Raw genomic sequence first — 22,799 nt, 5'->3', positions numbered from 1 at the left:
CGAAATAAAACAGAAAAAGTCACGAAACGACCCTTAGAGGATCCTCAAATGATCCCGTATTAGCCCCGAAAAAGTCCCAAAATGACCCTGACGGGATCCCGAAAGGATTCCGAAAACTATCCAGAAATGATGCCGGAAAGGTCCTCAAATGATCCCCTAATAGTCCCGAAATGACCGTGACGGAATCCCGACAACTATCCGGAAATGATGCCGAAAGGGTCCGCAAATGATCCCGTATTAGTCGAGAAAAAGTCCCGGAATGACCACGACGGGATCCCGGACGAATCCCAAAAACCATCCAGAAATGATGCCGGTAGGTATCCCAAATGATCCAGTCCCGAAATGACCTCGTCGGCATCCCGGACGGATCCCGAAAATTATCCAGAAATGATGCCGGAAAGGTTCCCAAATGATCCCCTAATAGTCCCGAAATTACCCTGATGGGATCCCGGACGGATCCCGAAAATCATTCAGAAATGATGCCGAAAGGGTTCCCAAATGATCCCGTATTAGTCGCGAAAAAGTCCCGAAATGACCCCGAAGGGATCCCGGACGTATCCCGAAAACCATCCAGAAATGATGCCGAAAGGGTTCCCAAATGATCCCGTATTAGTCGCGAAAAAGTCCCGAAATGACCCCGACGGGATCCCGGACGGATCCCGAAAACCATCCAGAAATGATGCCGGAAGAGCCCCAAAATGATCCCGAAAAAGTCCCCAAATGACCCCGGCGAGATCCCGAAAACCATCCAGAAATGATGCCGGAAGAGCCCCCAAATGATCCCGAAAAAGTCCTCAAATGACCCGACGAGATCCTGGACGGATGCCGAAAACCATCCAGAAATGATGCCGGAAGAGCCCCCAAATGATCCCGAAAAAGTCCCCAAATGACCCCGGCGAGATCCGGACGGATCCCGAAAACCATCCAGAAATGGTGCCGGAAGAGCCCCCAAATGACCCCGGCGAGATCCCGGACGGATCCCGAAAACCATCCAGAAATGGTGCCGGAAGAGCCCCCAAATGATCCCGAAAAAGTCCCCAAATGACCCCGAAGAGATCCCGGACGGATCCCGAAAACCATCCAGAAATGATGCCGAATGATCCCGTATTAGCCGCGAAAAAGTCCCGAAATGACCCCGACGGGATGCCGGACGAATCCCGAGGACCATCCAGAAATGATGCCTAAAGGGACCCAAAATAAACCCGAAAAAGTCCCGTAATGATCCCGGAAACCATCAAGAATTTATCTCTCGAAGTTACGCAAATGATCCCGAAAGTACCCCGACGGGATCCCGGACGGATCCCGAAAACCATCCAGAAACGATGCCGGAAGGGTCCCCAAATGATCGCGAAATAGTCCCCGAAATGATTCCGGAATAGTCCTGAAAATGTCCCAAAATAACCCGACGGGATCCCGGACGGATCCCGAAAACTATACAGAAATGATCCCGGAAGGGTCCCAAAATGATCCCCAAATAGTCCCGAAAAGTCCCGAAATTACCCCAGCGTAATCCCGGACCGATCCCGAAAACCATACAGAAATCATCCCGGAAGGGTCTCGATATGACCCTTACGGGATTACAAATAAGGTGAAGCTAATTATAAAACCATGTCAATAAGGCAGCAGGCGCATTGGAGCGAATAAAAAGTTACATAGAAACATACAGGTAAAGCTAATAAAAGCGTGCTAATAAAAACAATTGATGGAGGGCGGATGGCGGGAGTAGAGGAGAGGACCACTGATCGTTCCTCCAAAATTGTCTAGATCTCGTTCTGTATGTACCAGATACCAAAAACTATTGATTTAGGAGAAAATTTATATTGAGTTATAACAATTTATAGATTTTACACCAGAGGGGGTGATAAAGGGGGGGGGCGGAGGGTGTCACTGCTTACTTTTTAAGCCCTCGACTTATTTGACCCCTTGAGTCTGTGATATTGGTGAAGGCCAGTATACGTAGAGTTATAATGTGTAAAAATTATTGAAAAATAATTTCTCGAAGGGGTCTTGGGACCCCCACCCCTCTTTCCATGTTCGAAAAAAAATTTCGATAGTAGACTACTGTCTGTGTCCCAAATTTCATCAAAATCCGTGTAGCCATTCTGGCGTGATTTAGTCGCAAAGACGAAAAAATATAATAATTAAATTATAACTGTTCCTAGGGGGCGGGGACCACGCCCCTTTTCAAAAATATATAGTTAGTAGATCCTTCTAGACTATTGGCTATATGTGTGCAAAATTTCATCCAATCGGTCCAGCCGTTCTTGCGTGATTGAGTCACAAAGACAAACGTCTGGACAAACATCCAAACATCCAAACATCCAAACATCTTCACATCCAAACTTTGCCATTTATAATATACTAGCCTTTACCCGCGGCCCCGTCCGCAAGGAGAAAATGAAATATGTGGGCTATTCACGTTAGCCTGCTTATAAAGTTATCTGTTTAAAATTTTTTTTCTGTCTAATGCATTTTATTTTTGTAATTGAGTAAAAAAAAGAACTTTATGAGCTGATAACCTGATAGGATCCCAAAATGATAACGAAATTATCCAGAAAAAGCCACGAAATGACCGCGACGCTATCGCGGACGGATCCCGAAAACCATCCAGAAACGCCCCGGAAGTGTTTTCAAAAGTTCCCGAAGTAGTCCCAAAAAAACCCGAAATGACAACGACACGATTCTAGACTTATACAGATAACCACACAGAAATGATGCCTGAAGGGTACCAAATTGATCCCGAAATAGTCCCGAAAAAGTTCCGAAATTACCCTGACGGGCTCCCGGACGGATCTCAGAAACCATCCAGAAAATATCCAGGAAGGGTCCCTAAATTATCCCGACTAACTCCAGAAAAAGTTCCGAAATGGCTCCGAGGGGATCCACGATGGATCGCGAAAACCATACAGAAATGATTCCGGAAGGATTCCAAAATGATCCCGAAATAGTCCGGAATTGACCCAGATGGGATCCCGCACAGATCCAGAAATGATCCCGGAAGGGTGCAAAAAATATCCCGGAAAAGTAACAAAAAATCCCGAAATGGCTCCTACGGCATCCCGGACGGATCCAGAAATGATCTCGGAAGGGTCCCCAAATGATCCCAAAATGGTCCCGAATTGACCCTGATGGATCCGGCAAACCATCAAGAAATTATGCCGAAAGGGTCCCAAAATGATCCCGAAATAATACAGAAAAAGTCACGAAAAGACCCCTAGAGGATCCCCAAATGATCCCGTATTAGCCCCGAAAAGGTCCCGAAATAACCCCGACGGGATGCCGGACAAATCCCGAAAACCATCCAGAAATGATGCCGGAAGGAATCCCAAATGATTCCGTAAAAGTCCCGCATTGATTCCGACGGGATCCCGAACGGATACCGAAAATCATCCAGAAGTGATGCCGGAAAGGTCCTCAAATGATCACCTAATAGTCCCGAAATGATCCTTAAGGGGTCATGGACGGATCCCATAAACCATCCAGAAATGATCTCGATATATTCCCGAAGAAGTCCCGAAATGACCCTGACGGGATCTCGAACGCACCCCTAAATGACCCTGACGGGATCCCGGACAGATCCCGAAATCCATCCAGAAATGATCTTGGGAGGGACCCCAAATGATCCCAAAAAGTCCCGCAATGATTCCGAGGGGATCCTGATCGGATACCGATAACCATCCAGAAGTGATGCCGGAAGGTCCTCAAATGATCACCTAATACCAAAATGACCCTGACGGCATCCCGGACTGATCCCAAAATCCATCCAGAAATGATCTTGGGAACGTCCCAAAAGTATCCCGAAATAGTCTCGGAAAAGTTCAGAAATTACCCTGACGGGTTCCCGGACGAATCCTGAAAGCCATCTCTAAATGATCCCGAAAAAATCCCGAAATGACCCTGACTGGACCCCGAAAGGATCCCGAAAACTATCCAGAAATTATGCCGAAAGGGTCCGCAAATGATCCCGTATTAGTCGAGAAAAAGTCCCCAAATGACCCCGACATACTCCAGAAAAGGTTCCGAAATGGCTCCGAGGGAATCAACGACGGATCGAGAAAACCATACAGAAATGATTCCGGAAGGATCCCAAAATGATCCCGAAATAGTCCGGAAATGACCCAGATGGGATCCCGTACAGATCCAGAAATGATCCCGGAAGGGTCCAAAAACTATCCCGGAAAAGTAACAAAAAATCCCGAAATGGCTCCTACGGCATCCCGGACGGATCCAGAAATGATCTCGGAAGGGTCCCCAAATGATCCCAAAATGGTCCCGAAATGACCCTGATGGATCCGGCAAACCATCAAGAAATTATGCCGGAAGGGTCCCCAAATGATCCCGAAATAAAACAGAAAAAGTCACGAAACGACCCCTAGAGGATCCCCAAATGATCCCGTATTAGCCCCAAAAAAGTCCCAAAATGACCCTGACGGGATCCCGAAAGGATTCCGAAAACAATACAGAAATGATGCCGGAAAGGTCCTCAAATGATCCCCTAATAGTCCCGAAATTACCGTGACGGGATCCCGACAACTATCCAGAAATGATGCCGAAAGGGTCCGCAAATGATCCCGTATTAATCGAAAAAAGTCCCGAAAGGACCACGACGGGATCCCGGACGAATCCCAAAAACCATCCAGAAATGATGCCGGTAGGTATCCCAAATGATCCCGAAATAGTCCCGAAATGACCTCGTCGGCATCCCGGACGGATCCCTAAAATTATCCAGAAATGATGCCGGAAAGGTTCCCAAATGATCCCCTAATAATCCCGAAATTACCCTAATGGGATCCCGGGCGGATCCCGAAAACCATCCAGAAATGATGCCGAAAGGGTTCCCAAATGATCCCGTATTAGTCGCGAAAAAGTCCCGAAATGACCCCGACGGGATCCCGGACGGATCCCGAAAACCATCCAGAAATGATGCCGAAAGGGTTCCCAAATGATCCCGTATTAGTCGCGAAAAAGTCCCGAAATGACCCCGACGGGATCCCGGACGGATCCCGAAAACCATCCAGAAATGATGCCGAAAGGGTTCCCAAATGATCCCGTATTAGTCGCGAAAAAGTCCCGAAATGACCCCGACGGGATCCCGGACGGATCCCGAAAACCATCCAGAAATGATGCCGGATGAGCCCCAAAATGATCCCGAAAAAGTCCCCAAATGACCCCGACGAGATCCCGGACGGATCCCGAAAACCATCCAGAAATGATGCCGGAAGAGCCCCCAAATGATCCCGAAAAAGTCCCCAAATGACCCCGACGATATCCCGGATGGATCCCGAAAACCATCCAGAAATGATGCCGGAAGGGTCCCCAAATGATCGCGAAATAGTCCCGAAATGATTCCGGAATAGTCCCGAAAATGTTCCAAAATAACCCCGACGGGATCCCGGACGGATCCCGTAAACTATACAGAAATGATCCCGGAAGGGTCCCAAAATGATCCCGAAATAGTCCCGAAAAAGTCCCAAAATTACCCCGGCGTAATCCCGGACCGATCCCGAAAACCATCCAGAAATGATCCCGGAAGGGTCTCGATATGACCCTTACGGGATTACAAATAAGGTGAAGCTAATTATAAAACCATGTTAATAACGCAGCAGGCGCATTGGAGCGAATAAAAAGTTAGATAGACACATACAGGTAAAGCTAATAAAAGCGTGCTAATAAAAACAATTGATGGAGGGCGGATGGCGGGAGTAGAGGAGAGGACCACTGATCGTTCCTCCAAAACTGTCTAGATCTGGTTCTGTATGTACCAGATACCAAAAACTATTGATTTAGGAGAAAATTTAGATTGAGTTATAACAATTTATGGATTTTACACCAGAGGGGGAGATAAAGGGGGGCGGGCGGAGGGTGTCACTGCTTACTTTGTAAGCCCTCGACTTATTTGACCCCTTGAGTCTGTGATATTGGTGAAGGCCAGTATACGTAAAGTTATAATGTGTAAAAATTTTGAAAAATAATTTCTCGAAGGGTCGTGGGACCCTCACCCCTCTTTCCATGTTCGAAAAAAATTTCGCTAGTAGACTACTGTCTGTGTCCCAAATTTCATCAAAATCCGTGTAGCCATTCTGGCGTGATTCAGTCGCAAAGACGAAAAAATATAATAATTAAATTATAACTGTTCCTAGGGGGCGGGGACCACGCCCCTTTTGAAAAATATATAGCTAGTAGATCCTTCTAGACTATTGGCTATATGTGTGCAAAATTGCATCCAAATCGGTCCAGCCGTTCTTGCGTTATTGAGTCACAAAGACAAACGTCTGGACAAACATCCAAACATCCAAACATCCAAACATCCAAACATCCAAACATCCAAACATCCAAACATCCAAACATCTAAACATCCAAACATCCAAACATCTTAACATCCAAACTTTCCCATTTATAATATATATTAGATTAGAATAGAATATTAGATAGATATTAGATATTAGATATTAGATTAGATTAGATTAGATAACGAAGAGTTTTCAATATTGGGCATGGATAGAATATTTCAAGTCCTCTTACAGTAGTCCCATTGATCACTTTGACTTTCTACTCATAACAGTATTGCTTTCTTTGTAGATCTTCGCGGCCATAGCTATGAACTTGGTCATACTTATACATTTTTACAAGCTTAAGAATAGTGAATAATAAAGAAAAATGTAACCTACAAGCGATGGAGTTTTAACTGGACCTTACTTTAGATCCACAAACACAGATGCCGATAATTTCGAAAGCCACTATCGGAAGTTGTTAATTATGATCTTAATGCTATCAGAGGAACTCGATCTTGCAATGTTTTACATTTCTAAGGAGGCTTATTGTATCTGTCGTCGCTTAATCAAACTCATGCCATAAGCTTCGAAATACATACTGGAGCATGCTGTCAAGCGCATTTTCGTCTGCCTGTACATAAGTATGCTACCTGCTCCCCTACCTTCTTTATTGAACCAAATTTTCGCCGTCGAATTTTATCGCAGTTGGATTAATAAGGCTTTTAGGCATGAGACGTGCTTTGCATATGATGGATAGCTGCAATTATTGTCATCATAAATTTTTGAGTCATTTGCATAGTGAGTTGATTGACTAGTCAGCTTCGCACTGTTTTTGACAAGAGTACTGGAACTATGCTAAAATAAACTCAATCGCAAAGTTTTGAAACTAATTCTAACTTCCAATAAGTTAAACATTTTTTAATGGAGTCCTACTGAGTACTTTTAGAAGCGGTTGGGTTTTGTGGTGCTGCCTGCCGTTTAAATTCCTTCCGTGGGCAGTGTTAAAACCTGTCAAATGGGGAACGTGCAGAATGAACTCGCTATTCAACATATACTTCTTTTGTGTCGACTGCCTTCTTGTCACGCTTTCATTTGAACCTATAACAACTAATCTTTTGCTGTTAAGATTGAATAGGTTGGAAAGAAATCTTTATAGTATGGGATATGAGGAAGCTACCTTGGACACCATAAAGGCCAGTTGTGCTTCCACATTATTAAACGGTGACACCAGGTTCAGCTATTTACTTAATCAGTAAAGATTTGCTTCTTTTTTTTGGATAAGTACCTTGGAGATCCAAAAATACTAAGTTCGTAAGTTCTTTGAATCATAAAGGAGTAATATGGCAACTTGCCAATGAAATCCTGCACACTTACAAGATGCAGTGTGAGCTAAGCGCTTGCCCACCTATACAACAAAGAGATTGCAAGTCATCTGGTTGGTCGAATGGTGGCGAGTCTCTTCTGCATCTAGGCTATTGCGCCATTTCGCTCTGGCAAGAATCTTCAATTAACCAATGAAAACGATTCTTATAAACTGTCACATTTTTAAATATTTAAAAAGCTCCGCAGGTAGAGTATTCTAAAACTCCGGTAGGCACACGGAAAAAAGCTTTCCGAGAACTTTTGCTCTACCTCGATCTGTTCATCTGTCTCACAGGAGGTGCTGCATTGTGTGAGGTATTTTATTCTACTACTTTCCTTGATGCAGTAACCCCAGTTAGCAAGTGCCAGTGAGTACCTCAACATATACAAAAATATCCCTTCTATTCAACTTAAGAAAGGCTGGAGACCATATTTCGTTGTATGACGGCAATCGATTCAAACTATATTTAACCTGTTTAAACCAAAGCTGGTATATATTATCCATGATTTATATATCTTTTGGATAGCGAAAATTTCGAGTTGAATCACGCCCACTGAGTTCAGGAAATGTATTGTTTGGGTGTGTTGTAAAGATTCACTCCCCACTGGCAATTTCAGATAGGTCCGTGAAAACCTAGATTGTGAATCTCTGACTAAGGTACTCATCTTCGTAGGAAAGTAGGGTCTATACTTTGTATTGAGGACTCTCATATTTGCGGTTTAGTTTTCCGAATGATTATTGAATTTTTTTACTCAAAAAGCTCTGGATTGCATCCCATCCGCTGTATGCTCAATGGAACAGTCTGAGATTGCGGTGATTAAGAAAATGGTTTTTGGAGGTCGTACGCTTTCCGTAAGGCTTTAAGAGCGCTGACATTTTGAACGCTGCAGCTGCTGTGCGATAGGTTGGTTAAAGCCGAGCTTAAATAGCGAGTGGAATGGAAAGGAACGAATGTGCGGACGAACTAGTTCTTTTTGAACTACTTCCAAAGCTTCACTGGGTTTAACCATTTAATTGTCTTTACATCAATGACGAGTCAAATCGCAAACTAATGGAAGTCACTTTAACTAAAAGTAAAGCCCATTCTCAATAGTCGATATATTCCTCAAAGACCAATCAGTGCAAAGCCAGTCCTTCTTATATTCATTGGTTTCGCGGATCACAAATTTAAACAAGCAACTTCGTCTGAATTAAACTCCAACCAGCATGCCCTACATGGACATATTAGAGTCGATTGATTTTATGCGCAGGCCCTTGCAAATCGGCGCCCTCCCGTCAACCAAAGTCGACTATAAAAAAAGCAATCTACTCGAATACTACATCATTTGCACATTATTCGCATCTATCGCCATTTTATTTTACGGCGTCTTTGGTAAGAACAGACTTCAACTTACTGCATCGGCGATTGGTGGTATTGGTGATCTCATTGACCTCCTACAATTCACTGGAATACGATTAGCCCATATTGTAACTTTATTGGAGGCATTTCTTCATCGACGAAAGATAAGCGCATTCTTCATCCGCGTGAGAGAAATCGACGACATTTTTGAGCGTTCGTTGAATGTGGATATTGATAATAGGTGAGTAACAAGTATGTGTATAAACGGTAGTCCTTGTACTGCAAAGGTTTTAGAGGAGTCTTATGGAAATGGGGCTTAAGAGCTCATTAGGTTCAATGTCATCAGGAAGCTATTAGGTTCGTTTAAAAGCATGGCTATCTAACTGTGATCCGATACATCATTTTCAGTTCTTTTCGCTTCCTTAGGACCCAATCCTCTGTCTGTGTGTAGAAGTCCACAGAAGTAGGGAAATCTTCTGACCGCCATTCGCATGGGAATGGCCAAAGTGATTCCTTTGCATGTGGTTCAAGCAGCTCACTACTAGGCCAAGCATCGTCTGGGTACCCACTGAACATCCGTTTAGTTTAGGAACCCATACCTCCACCGCCGGCGATATTTGGTTGTGCAGGAATGTCCTGCCTGATGTGGGCTGCATACCGAAAGCCTTGGTCTAAGTTTCTTTCATCCCATAGGGGGTAGAAGCTGTGACGAAACGTTGGTTGGGTTAGGTTGAACTGGCCTGTCCATGAGGACCTCACATAGACTGAATGAGTTCGTAGTATTACAAGAAGTTTGTTTTTAACGACCAAACTGAAAAACCCTATCAAAAATCAGGGCCTATGTTATAAAATAATTCCGTCCTCTTGTCAAATACTAGAAGCTTTCTAGGACTCAAGTCACTTGCTGCTTCTAGATCTGACAGCTCACTTCTAATAGCTGGAGTCTTGGCCTGGCAAGCGCAGGGCACGAGCACAAAACGTTCTCGATCGTTTCCTCCTCCAACCCGAGGAAACGTTGTAGCGGTTTATTGAGATATAGGAGGGCTATTGTCAGCATAGCAGCATGCCTACTGCAAAGGCAGATCAACGGAAACAGCTATCCATTCGATTGTGAAGCAAATAATCTGGGTTTCTTTCGAGACATCGCAGTAGAGTTTAGCAATGCCCTTCCTGAAGTCCTGCTTGGTCTGGAAGTCGAGGATTGTATTGTGGAGTTCAATTACAAACTTTCGTGCAATAGAATTGTCCCAGCGGAGTGGAGAGAAGCCAGGGAGTAGTAAGGAGGGAGTCGAGAGCAAGGTGCGTAGGGGAACATCACAGGGTACTGCTCGATCTCCTCTACTCTGAACTGTGATAGTAAACGAGCTTCTGGTAATGCTAGAATGTGTTGGCTGTTGAGTGGTGGCCTACAAAATCCTCATAAGGGGTGAGTCATACGAGCTGGCAATCAATCCTGGCAAGATGAAGGTGGTTCTTTTTACGAAGATGCATAAGATTCCCGCTTTTAGAACTTCATTGATCATGCAGATACCGTTGGTACCTTCTTATAAGTTTAAATATTCAAGAACTAGGTATATAGGACAAAAATCTGTGCTGGAGGCTCAATGTAGAGAATAGGACTAGGAAGTCTTAAATTGGTTTATACTGCTGCAGGTATGCCATCCGTAAGATATGGGGACTCTCGCCAATGGCAGCTCACTGGCATTAGGAGATGATTGTCAAAAAAACCTCCTTTTAGGGTAGCGTTTGGATGGAACAAACTAAATACGGCGAGTTCTTTTAAAATGATAGTGTCAGTACAACGAATAGCGATGGTTGGTATCAGCGGTACTTCTAGAACAGCACCTACCTTGCCATTGAATGTCATGCTGAACATAAATTCAGTAGATATTGCGGGCAGGTCAGCTGTGGTCCTCCGCTGATCAGGATTCGTAACATGGCATTTTAAGCTTTGGGCCAACTTAAACTGTATACCTCTTCTGCAATTTTCACACCAGAACTTCTCTTGAGTGCGGAGTTGAATGATCTGGGGCAATGAACCGGTTAAGTTGGGCGGGAGATTTGGCGGGGGGTTTTCGATGGATGGGATGCTATCCCCAGGGGGTTAGGGGGCTTAGAATATACCCGCGGCAGTGTTCCCGTCGTAAGAGGCGACTTAAATGCCAAATTTATTCAAGGGGTGGTGTAGGCAACCTTTTCAAGGGGTTGCCAGCGCAATATATACATAGCTTCTTCAAATCAATTGTCAATCTCACCTACCCGTAGCGAATATTGTTGCTTTAATAGCTGATGCTCTGGCCACCCCAAGTTCGTCATGGATCTAGGGGGTGGGAGGACGGAATGGCCTAGAAGGTTTCATGTAGTCATACTAAATCGTTCCAAAGATGGTCGGGTTAGTTAGTACCTTAATGGAAGGTACCGGATCAGCATCCGACAAAGGGCCATTAACCCCAAAGCCTTTGGGGAGTATCCTTATCGCTAATACAACAACAAAAACAACAACAACAACAACAACAACAACATGGATGGGATGTTGTCCAGTTGTGCTGCGGTCAGAGAATTCCACATCTAGCCAAGCGTCTATTAAAGCCCTGATTCCAACTGTGGTGCAATCGGGGGTCGTATGATAGTTCCTGAGATCGTTTGCGATTTTGTCAAACTTATCGAAGATTAAACTCATTACCAGTACCTTATCAGTACCATAGTAGTATCCCGAACCGAATGCAGATGTCTATAAGTAACTCGGGTACCTATCTAATATTTCTAGAGACTTCCTTAATTAATACCCCCTCTACCTCCTAATTAATTTTTTTTTACAGCTGCTTCCACAAACAGCTAATAAGACGTGCCATCAAAACAATCTCTGCATATGTGTGCGTCCAAATTTTAGTCGTCATCACAGAATCGTTTTCCGAACACAATTCCTTATCGATTTGCTTTATCTTATATATGTTGTCATTCTGTGTTACGATGTTACGTTACTTCCAATTCACGATCTGCATTATGATTATACGTGAACGCTTGAAGAAATTGGTACTAATTTTGGATGAGCAGAAGCTATATGAAGACGTTCATATGCAGGATGGCAACTCTGCAGTTAAGAATTTTTTTCGAACTCAACATAACGGTACTCTGAGTTGCTTCCCTTATATTCGAAATATTGATTTGACACGTTTGCATATTATTCGTGATCTCTACAATCGTTTGTGGGAGTTAACGGCACATGTAAATAGAAATTTTGGGTTTTCGTTATTGACAAATGTCGGTAATGATCTTTTGGCAATCATATCGAATAGTTATTGGATTTTTATAAATTTTAATAATTACTCAAATACAATGGAACAGCTTCTACAATCGACAAGTAACGCTTTATTATCTCTGCCGCATATGTTTAATGTTCTATCATTGGCATTACTTTGCGAAGAAACTTTACAAAAGGTGAGTAAGAAGACTGAAAGTTTTTACGCAGTGACAATGGCTTTTACATATATACTCAAATTAATAGACTACTGAAATCGCCTACGGTCTACATAATCTGGAGACGTGTATGCCGAACAATCATCAATACAACATCGTGGTAAGTAAGATGATCTTACACTTGAATAGGACTCAATCATCTCGACCATTTTGTAGGTAGGCACCACCATGCACAAGCTAAGTGCTTGTAGGGGTACAAATTCATTAAGGGGTTAGACATAGGGATGCTGTTGTTAGAGGTGTAGATTCCACATTAAAATTGAAAAGATAATTGGTATCATGTGGAACACATCGAGGTTGATTTTGGACAAGTAAGAGCTTAACCTGTTACAGTATCCAGAACGAAGTTGAGCCAGTTGGATTCGTGTCTTCCTTGGTAGTCTGCTTTATTCTTCTACAAGGATTGAATAGTGCAAATTGATAACGGGGTTCATCGAGCGCGATCCAGCAAAGGTGTTTACGGATTCTGTGTGGATTAGGTTATCTGGACTAATCGGCTGAGCGCCTAGCTACAGGATCTCATCCTAGCGCTATCGAAGATGTTTTCTTATACCTCTCGGATACGGGGCTAGATCAAGCAGGTGTTCTCTGGGGTGTCCGGTTTGTGAAAATTCAACAAAAACTGTCTGCTAAGCATTCCATCAGGCCCTTTTATATTGAGCTATTTTGCCTCACTATTTAGATGATGTTTAATGGTCATAAGGAGACATCCAGTGGTAGCTCTGAGCGCAGTATTTTAGCAGACCTGCAGCCGTTTTTAGAGTTTTGGTTTTATAAGTCAGGCGCCCAAACTGGTGATGCGTAGCACATGAGCGAGCGGCCAATGGCTTTGTAAGTTACTAGCAGCGCTCCTTTATCTCTTCCCTAAGTGCTGCCGAAAACGTCTTGAGGATCTTGTTGTGGCCTTGTAATTTAGATACAATTTTGGGGGCATGTGCCTTGAAGGTAAGTGTGTTATCGAACGTTACCACTAAGAGCTTAGGGTTACTGATAGGCAGTTACGATATCGACTTGAAAGTCCAATATTTGCGTCGTATGTTCATTCCATGTCGTAAACAGGGTAGCCGTGGACTTGCTTGGTGGTAGCGCCAGGTCAAGCGAGGTGAAGAAAGCAGAAATACTTGGGAGATAGCTTTCCGGTAACAAGCGACATCAAGGCACTAGCCCGACCATCTCGGGAACGATTTAGTATGACCACAAGAAACTCTCAAAGCCATATCGCCCAACCGCCATAGATCTATGAAGAACTTGTGGTCGCCAGAGCCTCGGCTGTTAAAGAAACATATATATTGCGCTGGCAACCCCTTGAACCAATTTGGTATTTTAGTCGCCTCTTACGACATGCATACCTGCCGCGGGTATATTCTGAGCCCCCTAGCCCGCTGCGGCTGGAGCGGTTGGCCGTGACGACCACCTTACCTACAGGACACGTGTCTGCTCGGCCACCATATATAATTTGCTTTGTCAAATCATTTGAGATTTTGATGGTGTATGTTTACTGGATGGCTGTTAAATTTCGCTAGTTCTTTTACCCTCTTACGTAATATGGTGTGTAAGCTCCGGTACGGACATATCCCTTCTCGGCGCCATTTATAAAGTTGGTTTTGTGGAATTCTCGGGTCAAAAATCCACACTGCCATACATCCCCTTTACTTGTATATATCTGCCTCCCCCTACCAACTGCTGGCGATATTCTGATCCTGCTTCATAATGCTCCCAATTTTTTCGACTCTTTGTACAAGATTTAGTCATAAAATATAGCACAAGTAGTTCCCCGATATTTTCTTTACGCAGCAAGTCCTGAACTCAAATATTTTGCCTATTTATATCCAAATATATGCATAGTCAAAGAACTTTTAGTACTTTTCTCCTTCGCAGATCGAGCAATTCTCTTTACAGCTACTTCATCAAAAGATTACCTTCTCTGCAGCTGGGTTCTTCAACATCAATTGCAGACTACTTTATTCGGTGAGAACTTACCTCAAAAGAGCTTTGTGTTACAGAGAGCCATCGGTTTTGTTTTTTGTTGCAGATTGCTGGCGCCACAACCACATACCTAATCATTCTTATTCAGTTTCAAATGAGTGGTGACAGAGTACCACAAAACTGTACCATATCAACAGATGATGTATAAATATCTCGAAATTTTTGTGAATCGAAGTTGTTTGTATTGTATGGTTTTTTTATTTATTTTAATATTTTAATAAAATCAATTATTCTCCTTGGTATCAAAGTTGGGCCCTAATCATTTCTACACCAAGGACGTAGATTAACATGTTAACGCCTCTACATACGATCAAGAGCCTAGGAATATCTTCGTTAGGGCATCCCATCTCATTTTACACGTCTCTTCCCTTCCGACGCTGTTACGTCTACCTATTTAAGCTAGTCTTCAAAAGGCATTCCCTGTCATGTATCTTCCAAAAAAATGGACAGAAGTCTTAAACTTAAGGCGAACGCATAGAAACGATTTCTGTCGAAGCAGAACGGACATAGAGGAGATAGAAAGTATTGAGCACTTCCTCTCATATGCCCTCCTCTGACCAAGACAACAAGGGCAGCTCAACGCCCGTTTAGTGGAGCTAGTCGGATTAAGTGTGCCTCCTTGCTTTGTAAGGCGACCGTTTTAGCCTTACTTAAAGACATTTAGGCATATTGTGTATTTCGCAGGTTGGCATCTTGACTAGGACAAAGTCAGTGCCGTATTATGTAGTTTAACCACTGGCGCTCGCCAAGCTTTGTAAGTTATCCTCACTATAGCAAGTAGAGTGATATGCGAACATGGTGTGGCATTACAGCAACGCAGTGCCCCGCTGAGACAACTGTACTTTAATATGAGGAAAGGTGTCTTTACTTTTTTGTGAGTTGCTCAGAGATCCTCCTTGTACTTGCCCTGACTTAAGGGGCCACAGAGACCCCCAAATGTGTTTCTCATAGAGGTTGTCACTCCGAAATTATTTCATATATTTAGCTCAAGACCTTAAGATATCACCCTGATCTAGAGGAGTTTCATCATAGCGAATGCGGCATGCGGTACAAAAATTACTAAGGCGACGACGCAATGTGCTGGTGGACAAGACCAAACATAGAGTCACCATATGAGATTGCGAACTTAGATCATCTGATGCGTAATTGCTTTTTCATGACGGAAAGTCCTAATTGGCAGGAAAGAAGGAAGGTTTGAGTATTGTATCACCTATTTCTTACGGTAGTCGGCTATCTCACAAAAGTCCTAAACTGCCACACGCTATCTATATAAATGCTGACCTGTAAAAAATGGTCTCAGTTACTGCTGGATTTAAATAAATTGTATATCATCACATCAATGACAATCAAAAAAGTGCTTTAATGGAACTCCATTTTACTAATTGGCATTTACACTGAAAAAAGTTTCAAATAGTCATTTTAATGTTTTTTTTAGGAAATGTAATTCAAGGACTTGCCAGTTCAAAGGTTGAGCTCAGTAAGTTGTGTAGATTTCCGAATAAAAAATGTCTTTTTAATTTAGATAGATGACTTCAATTAAGAATTCCGCAGCATTAAAGTTGGGCATTATTTGCTGACGTGAGTATTTACCTTCTCCAGTCTTTTCTAAGAAAGACTGTTGACCGTTCCTATATAAGAAAACATTTTCGAGACATTTCTTGCTGTTAAATTAAACCAAAAGAACATGAACAAAGCTTCCCCTCTGGTCAAAGATGAGTCAATAAAAGAATTGGCGCTCAAGAGCTTTTTCACCACTTGCGACTTACAAAAACGGACTACATTCCTCCAAAGATCATCTCCCACACAAACTATAAACTTTTAGCTCCTCTACCAAACGTGGTGAAATCTGAAATTATGTGGAAGTATCCGTTCTCGTTGGCGTACTTAGAACATTTCAATATATCTCTATCCCAGGTTACCACTCACAGCAATATTAAAGTTCACGAGAAAAAGAAATATGTAAGTGTAATTATACATTTTAGAAAGTTTGTTAGAAACTTTCTTAAAACTTTGATTGATCAGGAGCTTGCTGTGGACCAATCAAGATAATTACGAAGGTTCAATACTTTATTGGGTATGTTTTAACCTTAAAACGCATATTTTTGCTGCTTTGAAGTCATAAAGGGTGCAGCTCTGTGAAGTTGGCACCTACTTGGGCCAATAATTAAAAAAACCATATCTCATTCGTTTGTCCACCGTTTGTCCACGTTTGTCCGGGAAAAATTTTCGTTTGTCCACCTTTTGTTAAAAAGTTATAACAAAAAATTTTTTTTCGAAAAAACCCAAAAAATTTTTTGTTTCGCTTTATTGTGCTAAATCGTATGTCTGTCGTTTGCGTTAAAAAAACCAAATGCCATTCGTTTGTCCATCGTTTGTCCACGTTTGTCCAGGAAAAATTTTCGTTTGTCCACCTTTTGTTAAAAAGTTATTTCAAAAAAAAAAAAACAAACATGTGTGAAGTTGGCACCTCCATTTGCGAGTATTTAAAAAAACCAAATGCCATTCGTTTGTCCATCGTTTGTCCACGTTTGTGCAGGAAAAATTTTCGTTTGTCCACCTTTTGTTAAAAAGTTATAACAAACAAATTTTTTTTTCGAAAAAACCCAAAAAAATTTTTGTTTCGCTTTATTGTGCTAAATCGTATGTCCGTCGTTTGCGTTAAAAAAACCAAATGCCATTCGTTTGTCCATCGTTTGTCCACGTTTGTCCAGGAAAAATTCTCGTTTGTCCACCTTTTGATAAAAGTTATAACAAAAACATTTTTTTTCGAAAAAAACCCAAACAATTTTTTGTTTCGCTTTATTTTGCTAAATCGTATGTCCGTAGTTTGCCCATCGTTTGTCCATGTTTGTCCAGGAGAAATTTTCGTTTGTCCACCTTTTGTTAAAAAGTTATTTCAAAAAAACAAAAATCGTGTGTGAAGTTGGCACCTCCATTTACGAGTAATTAAAAAAACCTAATGCCATTCGTTTGTCCACGTTTGTCCACGTTGTCAAGGAAATTTTATTTCAAAAAAAAAAATCCTGTGTGAAGTTGGCACCTCCATTTACGAGTAATTAAAAAAACCAAATGACATTCGTTTGTCCATCGTTTGTCCACGTTTGTCCAGGAAAAATTTTCGTTTGTCCACCTTTTGTTAAAAAGTTATAACAAACAAATTTTTTTCTCGAAAAAACCCAAAAAAATTTTTGTTTCGCTTTATTGTGCTAAATCGTATGTCCGTTGTTTGCCCATCGTTTGTCCATGTTTGTCCAGGAAAAATTTTTGTTTGTCCACCTTTTGTTAAAAAGTTATTTCAAAAAAACAAAAATCCTGTGTGAAGTTGGCACCTCCATTTGCGAGTATTTAAAAAAACCAAATGCCATTCGTTTGTCCATCGTTTGTCCACGTTTGTCCACCTTTTGTTAAAAAGTTATAACAAAAACATTTTTTTTCGAAAAAAACCAAAAAATTTTTTGTTTCGCTTTATTGTGCTAAATCGTATGTCCGTCGTTTGCCCATCGTTTGTCCACGTTTGTCCAGGAAAAATTTTCGTTTGTCCACCTTTTGTTAAAAAGTTATTTCAAAAATAAAAATCGTTTGTGAAGTTGGCACCTCCATTTGCGAGTATTTAAAAAAACTAAATGCCATTCGTTTGTCCATCGTTTGTCCACGTTTGTCCAGGAAAAATTTTCGTTTGTCCACCTTTTGTTAAAAAGTTATTTCAAAAAAAAAAATCCTGTGTGAAGTTGGCACCTCCATTTGCGAGTATTTAAAAAAACCAAATGCCATTCGTTTGTCCATCGTTTGTCCACGTTTGTGCAGGAAAAATTTTCGTTTGTCCACCTTTTGTTAAAAAGTTATAACAAACAAATTTTTTTCTCGAAAAAACCCAAAAAAATTTTTGTTTCGCTTTATTGTGCTAAATCGTATGTCCGTTGTTTGCCCATCGTTTGTCCATGTTTGTCCAGGAAAAATTTTTGTTTGTCCACCTTTTGTTAAAAAGTTATTTCAAAAAAACAAAAATCCTGTGTGAAGTTGGCACCTCCATTTGCGAGTATTTAAAAAAACCAAATGCCATTCGTTTGTCCATCGTTTGTCCACGTTTGTCCACCTTTTGTTAAAAAGTTATAACAAAAACATTTTTTTTCGAAAAAAACCAAAAAATTTTTTGTTTCGCTTTATTGTGCTAAATCGTATGTCCGTCGTTTGCCCATCGTTTGTCCACGTTTGTCCAGGAAAAATTTTCGTTTGTCCACCTTTTGTTAAAAAGTTATTTCAAAAAAAAAAAAAAACAAACCTGTGTGAAGTTGGCACCTCCATTTGCGAGTATTTAAAAAAACCAAATGCCATTCGTTTGTCCATCGTTTGTCCACGTTTGTCCAGGAAAAATTTTCATTTGTCCACCTTTTGTTAAAAAGTTATAACAAAAACATTTTTTTTTTCGAAAAAACCCAAAAAAATTTTTGTTTCGCTTATTGCGCTAAGTCGTATGTCCGTCGTTTGCCCATCGTTTGTCCATGTTTGTCCAGGAGAAATTTTCGTTTGTCCACCTTTTGTTAAAAAGTTATTTCAAAAAAACGAAAATCGTGTGTGAAGTTGGCACCTCCATTTACGAGTAATTAAAAAAACCAAATGCCATTCGTTTGTCCACGATTGTCCAGGAAAAACCACCTTTTGTTAAAAAGTTATAACAAAAAAATTTTTTTTTCCAAAAAACCCAAAAACATTTTTGTTTCGCTTTATTGTGCTAAATCGTATGTCCGTCGTTTGCCCATCGTTTGTCCATGTTTGTCCAGGAAACATTTTTATTTGGCCACCTTTTGTTAAAAAGTTATAACAAAAACGATGGATAAACGAATGGCATTTGGTTTTTTTAATTACTCGTAAATGGAGGTGGCAACTTCACACACGATTTTTGTTTTTTTGAAATAACTTTTTAACAAAAGGTGGACAAACAAATATTTTTCCTGGACAAACGTAGACAAACGATGGACAAACGAATGGCATTTGGTTTTTTTAATTACTCGTAAATGGAGGTGGCAACTTGACACACGATTTTTGTTTTTTTGAAATAACTTTTTAACAAAAGGTGGACAAACGAAAATTTCTCCTGGACAAACATGGACAAATGATGGGCAAACGACGGACATACGATTTAGCACAATAAAGCGAAACAAAAATTTTTTTGGGTTTTTGCGAAAAAAATTTTTTTGTTATAACTTTTTAACAAAGGTGGACAAACAACAATTTTTCCTGGACAAACATGGACAAACGATGGGCAAACGACGGACATACGATTTAGCACAATAAAGCGAAACAAAATTTTTTTTGGGTTTTTTCGAAAAAAAAAATTTTGGTTATAACTTTTTAACAAAAGGTGGACAAACGAAAATTTTTCCTGCACAAACGTGGACAAACGATGGACAAACGAATGGCATTTGGTTTTTTTAAATACTCGCAAATGGAGGTGCCAACTTCACACAGGATTTTTTTTTTTTTGAAATAACTTTTTAACAAAAGGTGGACAAACGAAAATTTTTCCTGGACAAATGTGGACAAACGAATAACATTTAGTTTTTTGAAATACTCGCAAATGGAGGTGTCAACTTCACACACGATTTTTATTTTTAAAATAACTTTTTAACAAAAGGTGGACAAATGAAAATTTTTCCTGGACAAACGTGGACAAACGATGGACAAACGAATGTCATTTGGTTTTTTTAATTACTCGTAAATGGAGGTGCCAATTTCACACACAATTTTTGTTTTTTTGAAATAACTTTTTAAAAAAAGGTGGACAAACGAAAAGGTTTCCTGGACAAATGATGGGCAAAGGACGGACATACGATTTAGCACAAGAAAGCGAAACAAAAAATTTTTTGGGTTTTTTCGAAAAAAAATTTTTTTGTTATAACTTTTTAACAAAAGGTGGACACACGAAAATTTTTCCTGGACAAATGTGGACAAACGATGGACAAACGAATGTCATTTGGTTTTTTTAATTACTCGTAAATGGAGGTGCCAACTTCACACAAGATTTTTGTTTTTTTGAAATAACTTTTTAACAAAAGGTGGACAAACGAAAATTTCTCCTGGACAAACATGAACAAACCATGGGCAAACGACGGACATACGATTTAGCACAATAAAGCGAAACAAACATTTTTTTGGGTTTTTTCGAAAAAAAAAATTTTGTTAGAACTTTTTAACAAAAGGTGGACAAACGAAAATTTTTCCTGTACAAACGTGGACAAACGATGGACATACGAACGGCATTTGGTTTTTTTAAGTACTCGTAAATGGAGGTGCCAACTTCACACACGATTTTTGTTTTTTTTTTTTTGAAATAGCTTTTTAAAAAAAGGTGGTCAAACGAAAATTTTTCCTGGACAAACGATGAGCAAACGATGGACAAACGAATGGCATTAGGTTTTTTTAATTACTCGTAAATGGAGGTGCCAACTTCACACACGATTTTTTTTTTTTTGAAATAACTTTTTTAAAAAAGGTGGAGAAACGAAAATTTCTCCTGGACAAACATGGACAAACGATGGGCAAACGACGGACATACGATTTAGCACAATAAAGCGAAACAAAAATTTTTTTGGGTTTTTTCGAAAAAAAATGTTTTTGTTATAACTTTTTAACAAAAGGTGGGCAAACGAAAAATTTTCCTGGACAAACGTGGACAAACGATGGACATACGAATGGCATTTGGTTTTTTTAAGTACTCGTAAATGGAGGTGCCAACTTCACACACGATTTTTTTTTTTTTGAAGTAACTTTTTCAATAAAGGTGGAGAAACGAAAATTTTTCCTGGACAAACGATTTGCCTTAGGTTTTTTTAATTACTCGTAAATGGAGGTGCCAACTTCACACACGATTTTTGTTTTTTTTTTTGAAATAGCTTTTGAAAAAAAGGTGGACAAACGAAAATGTTTCCTGGACAAACGATGGGCAAACGATGGACAAACGAATGGCATTTGGTTTTTTTAATTACTCGTAAATGCAGGTGCCAACTTCACACACGATTTTTGTTTTTTTGAAATAACTTTTTAACAAAAGGTGGACAAACGAAAATTTCTCCTGGACAAACATGGACAAACGATGGGCAAACTACGGACATACGATTTAGCAAAATAAAGCGAAGCAAAAAATTTTTTGGGTTTTTTTCGAAAAAAAATGTTTTTGTTATAACTTTTTAACAAAAGGTGGACAAACGAGAATTTTTCCTGAACAAATGTGGACAAACGATGGACAAGCGAATGGCATTTGGTTTTTTTAATTACTCGTAAATGGAGGTGTCAACTTCACACACGATTTTTGGATTTTTGAAATAACTTTTTAAAAAAAGGTGGACAAACGAAAATTTTTCCTGGACAAACGTGGACAAACGATGGACAAACGAATGCCATTTTGTTTTTTTAACGCAAACGACGGACATACGATTTAGCACAATAAAGCGAAACAAAAATTTTTTTGGGTTTTTTCGAAAAAAAAAAAATTTGTTATAACTTTTTAACAAAAGGTGGACAAACGAAAATTTTTCCTGGACAAACGATGAGCAAACGATGGACAAACGAATGGCATTAGGTTTTTTTAATTACTCGTAAATGGAGGTGCCAACTTCACACACGATTTTTGTTTTTTTGAAATAACTTTTTAACAAAAGGTGGACAAACGAAAATTTCTCCTGGACAAACATGGACAAACGATGGGCAAACTACGGACATACGATTTAGCACAACAAAGTGAAACAAAAAATTTTTGGGTTTTTTTCGAAAAAAAATGTTTTAGTTATAACTTTTTAACAAAAGGTGGACAAACGAAAATTTTTCCTGGACAAACGTGGACAAACGAATGGCATTAGGTTTTTTTAATTACTCGTAAATGGAGGTGCCAACTTCACACAAGATTTTTGTTTTTTTGAAATAACTTTTTTAAAAAAGGTGGAGAAACGAAAATTTTTGCTGGACAAACATGGGCAAACGATGGGCAAACGACAGACATACGATTTAGCACAACAAAGTGAAACAAAAAATTTTTTGGGTTTTTTTCGAAAAAAAATGTTTTTGTTATAACTTTTTAACAAAAGGTGGACAAACGAAAATTTTTCCTGGACAAACGTGGACAAACGAATGGCATTAGGTTTTTTTAATTACTCGTAAATGGAGGTGCCAACTTCACACACGATTTTTGTTTTTTTGAAATAACTTTTTTAAAAAAGGTGGAGAAACGAAAATTTTTCCTGGACAAACATGGGCAAACGATGGGCAAACGACAGACATACGATTTAGCAGAACAAAGTGAAACAAAAAATTTTTTGGGTTTTTTTCAAAAAAAAATGTTTTTGTTATAACTTTTTAACAAAAGGTGGAC

General features: G+C 40.2%; 2 protein-coding genes across 3 annotated transcripts in view; one reads left to right on the top strand and one right to left on the bottom strand.

The window, feature by feature from the left end:
• The window catches only part of LOC137249607 (uncharacterized), a 127,784-nt gene that overhangs the window by 91,089 nt on the left and 13,896 nt on the right, over nucleotides 1-22,799 (bottom strand). The gene's annotated exons all lie outside the window — the stretch shown is intronic.
• Nucleotides 11,978-14,585, top strand: LOC137248458 (putative gustatory receptor 2a). Its single transcript, XM_067779389.1, has 4 exons — nucleotides 11,978-12,412; nucleotides 12,480-12,551; nucleotides 14,330-14,419; nucleotides 14,484-14,585. Exons 1-4 carry the CDS (start codon nucleotides 11,978-11,980, stop codon nucleotides 14,583-14,585), a joined length of 699 nt encoding a protein of 232 aa, XP_067635490.1.

This window comes from Eurosta solidaginis, chromosome 4, assembly GCF_040869045.1.
Source record: "Eurosta solidaginis isolate ZX-2024a chromosome 4, ASM4086904v1, whole genome shotgun sequence".
NCBI lineage: Eukaryota > Metazoa > Arthropoda > Insecta > Diptera > Tephritidae > Eurosta > Eurosta solidaginis.
This window is presented reverse-complemented; position numbering and strand designations above follow the sequence as displayed.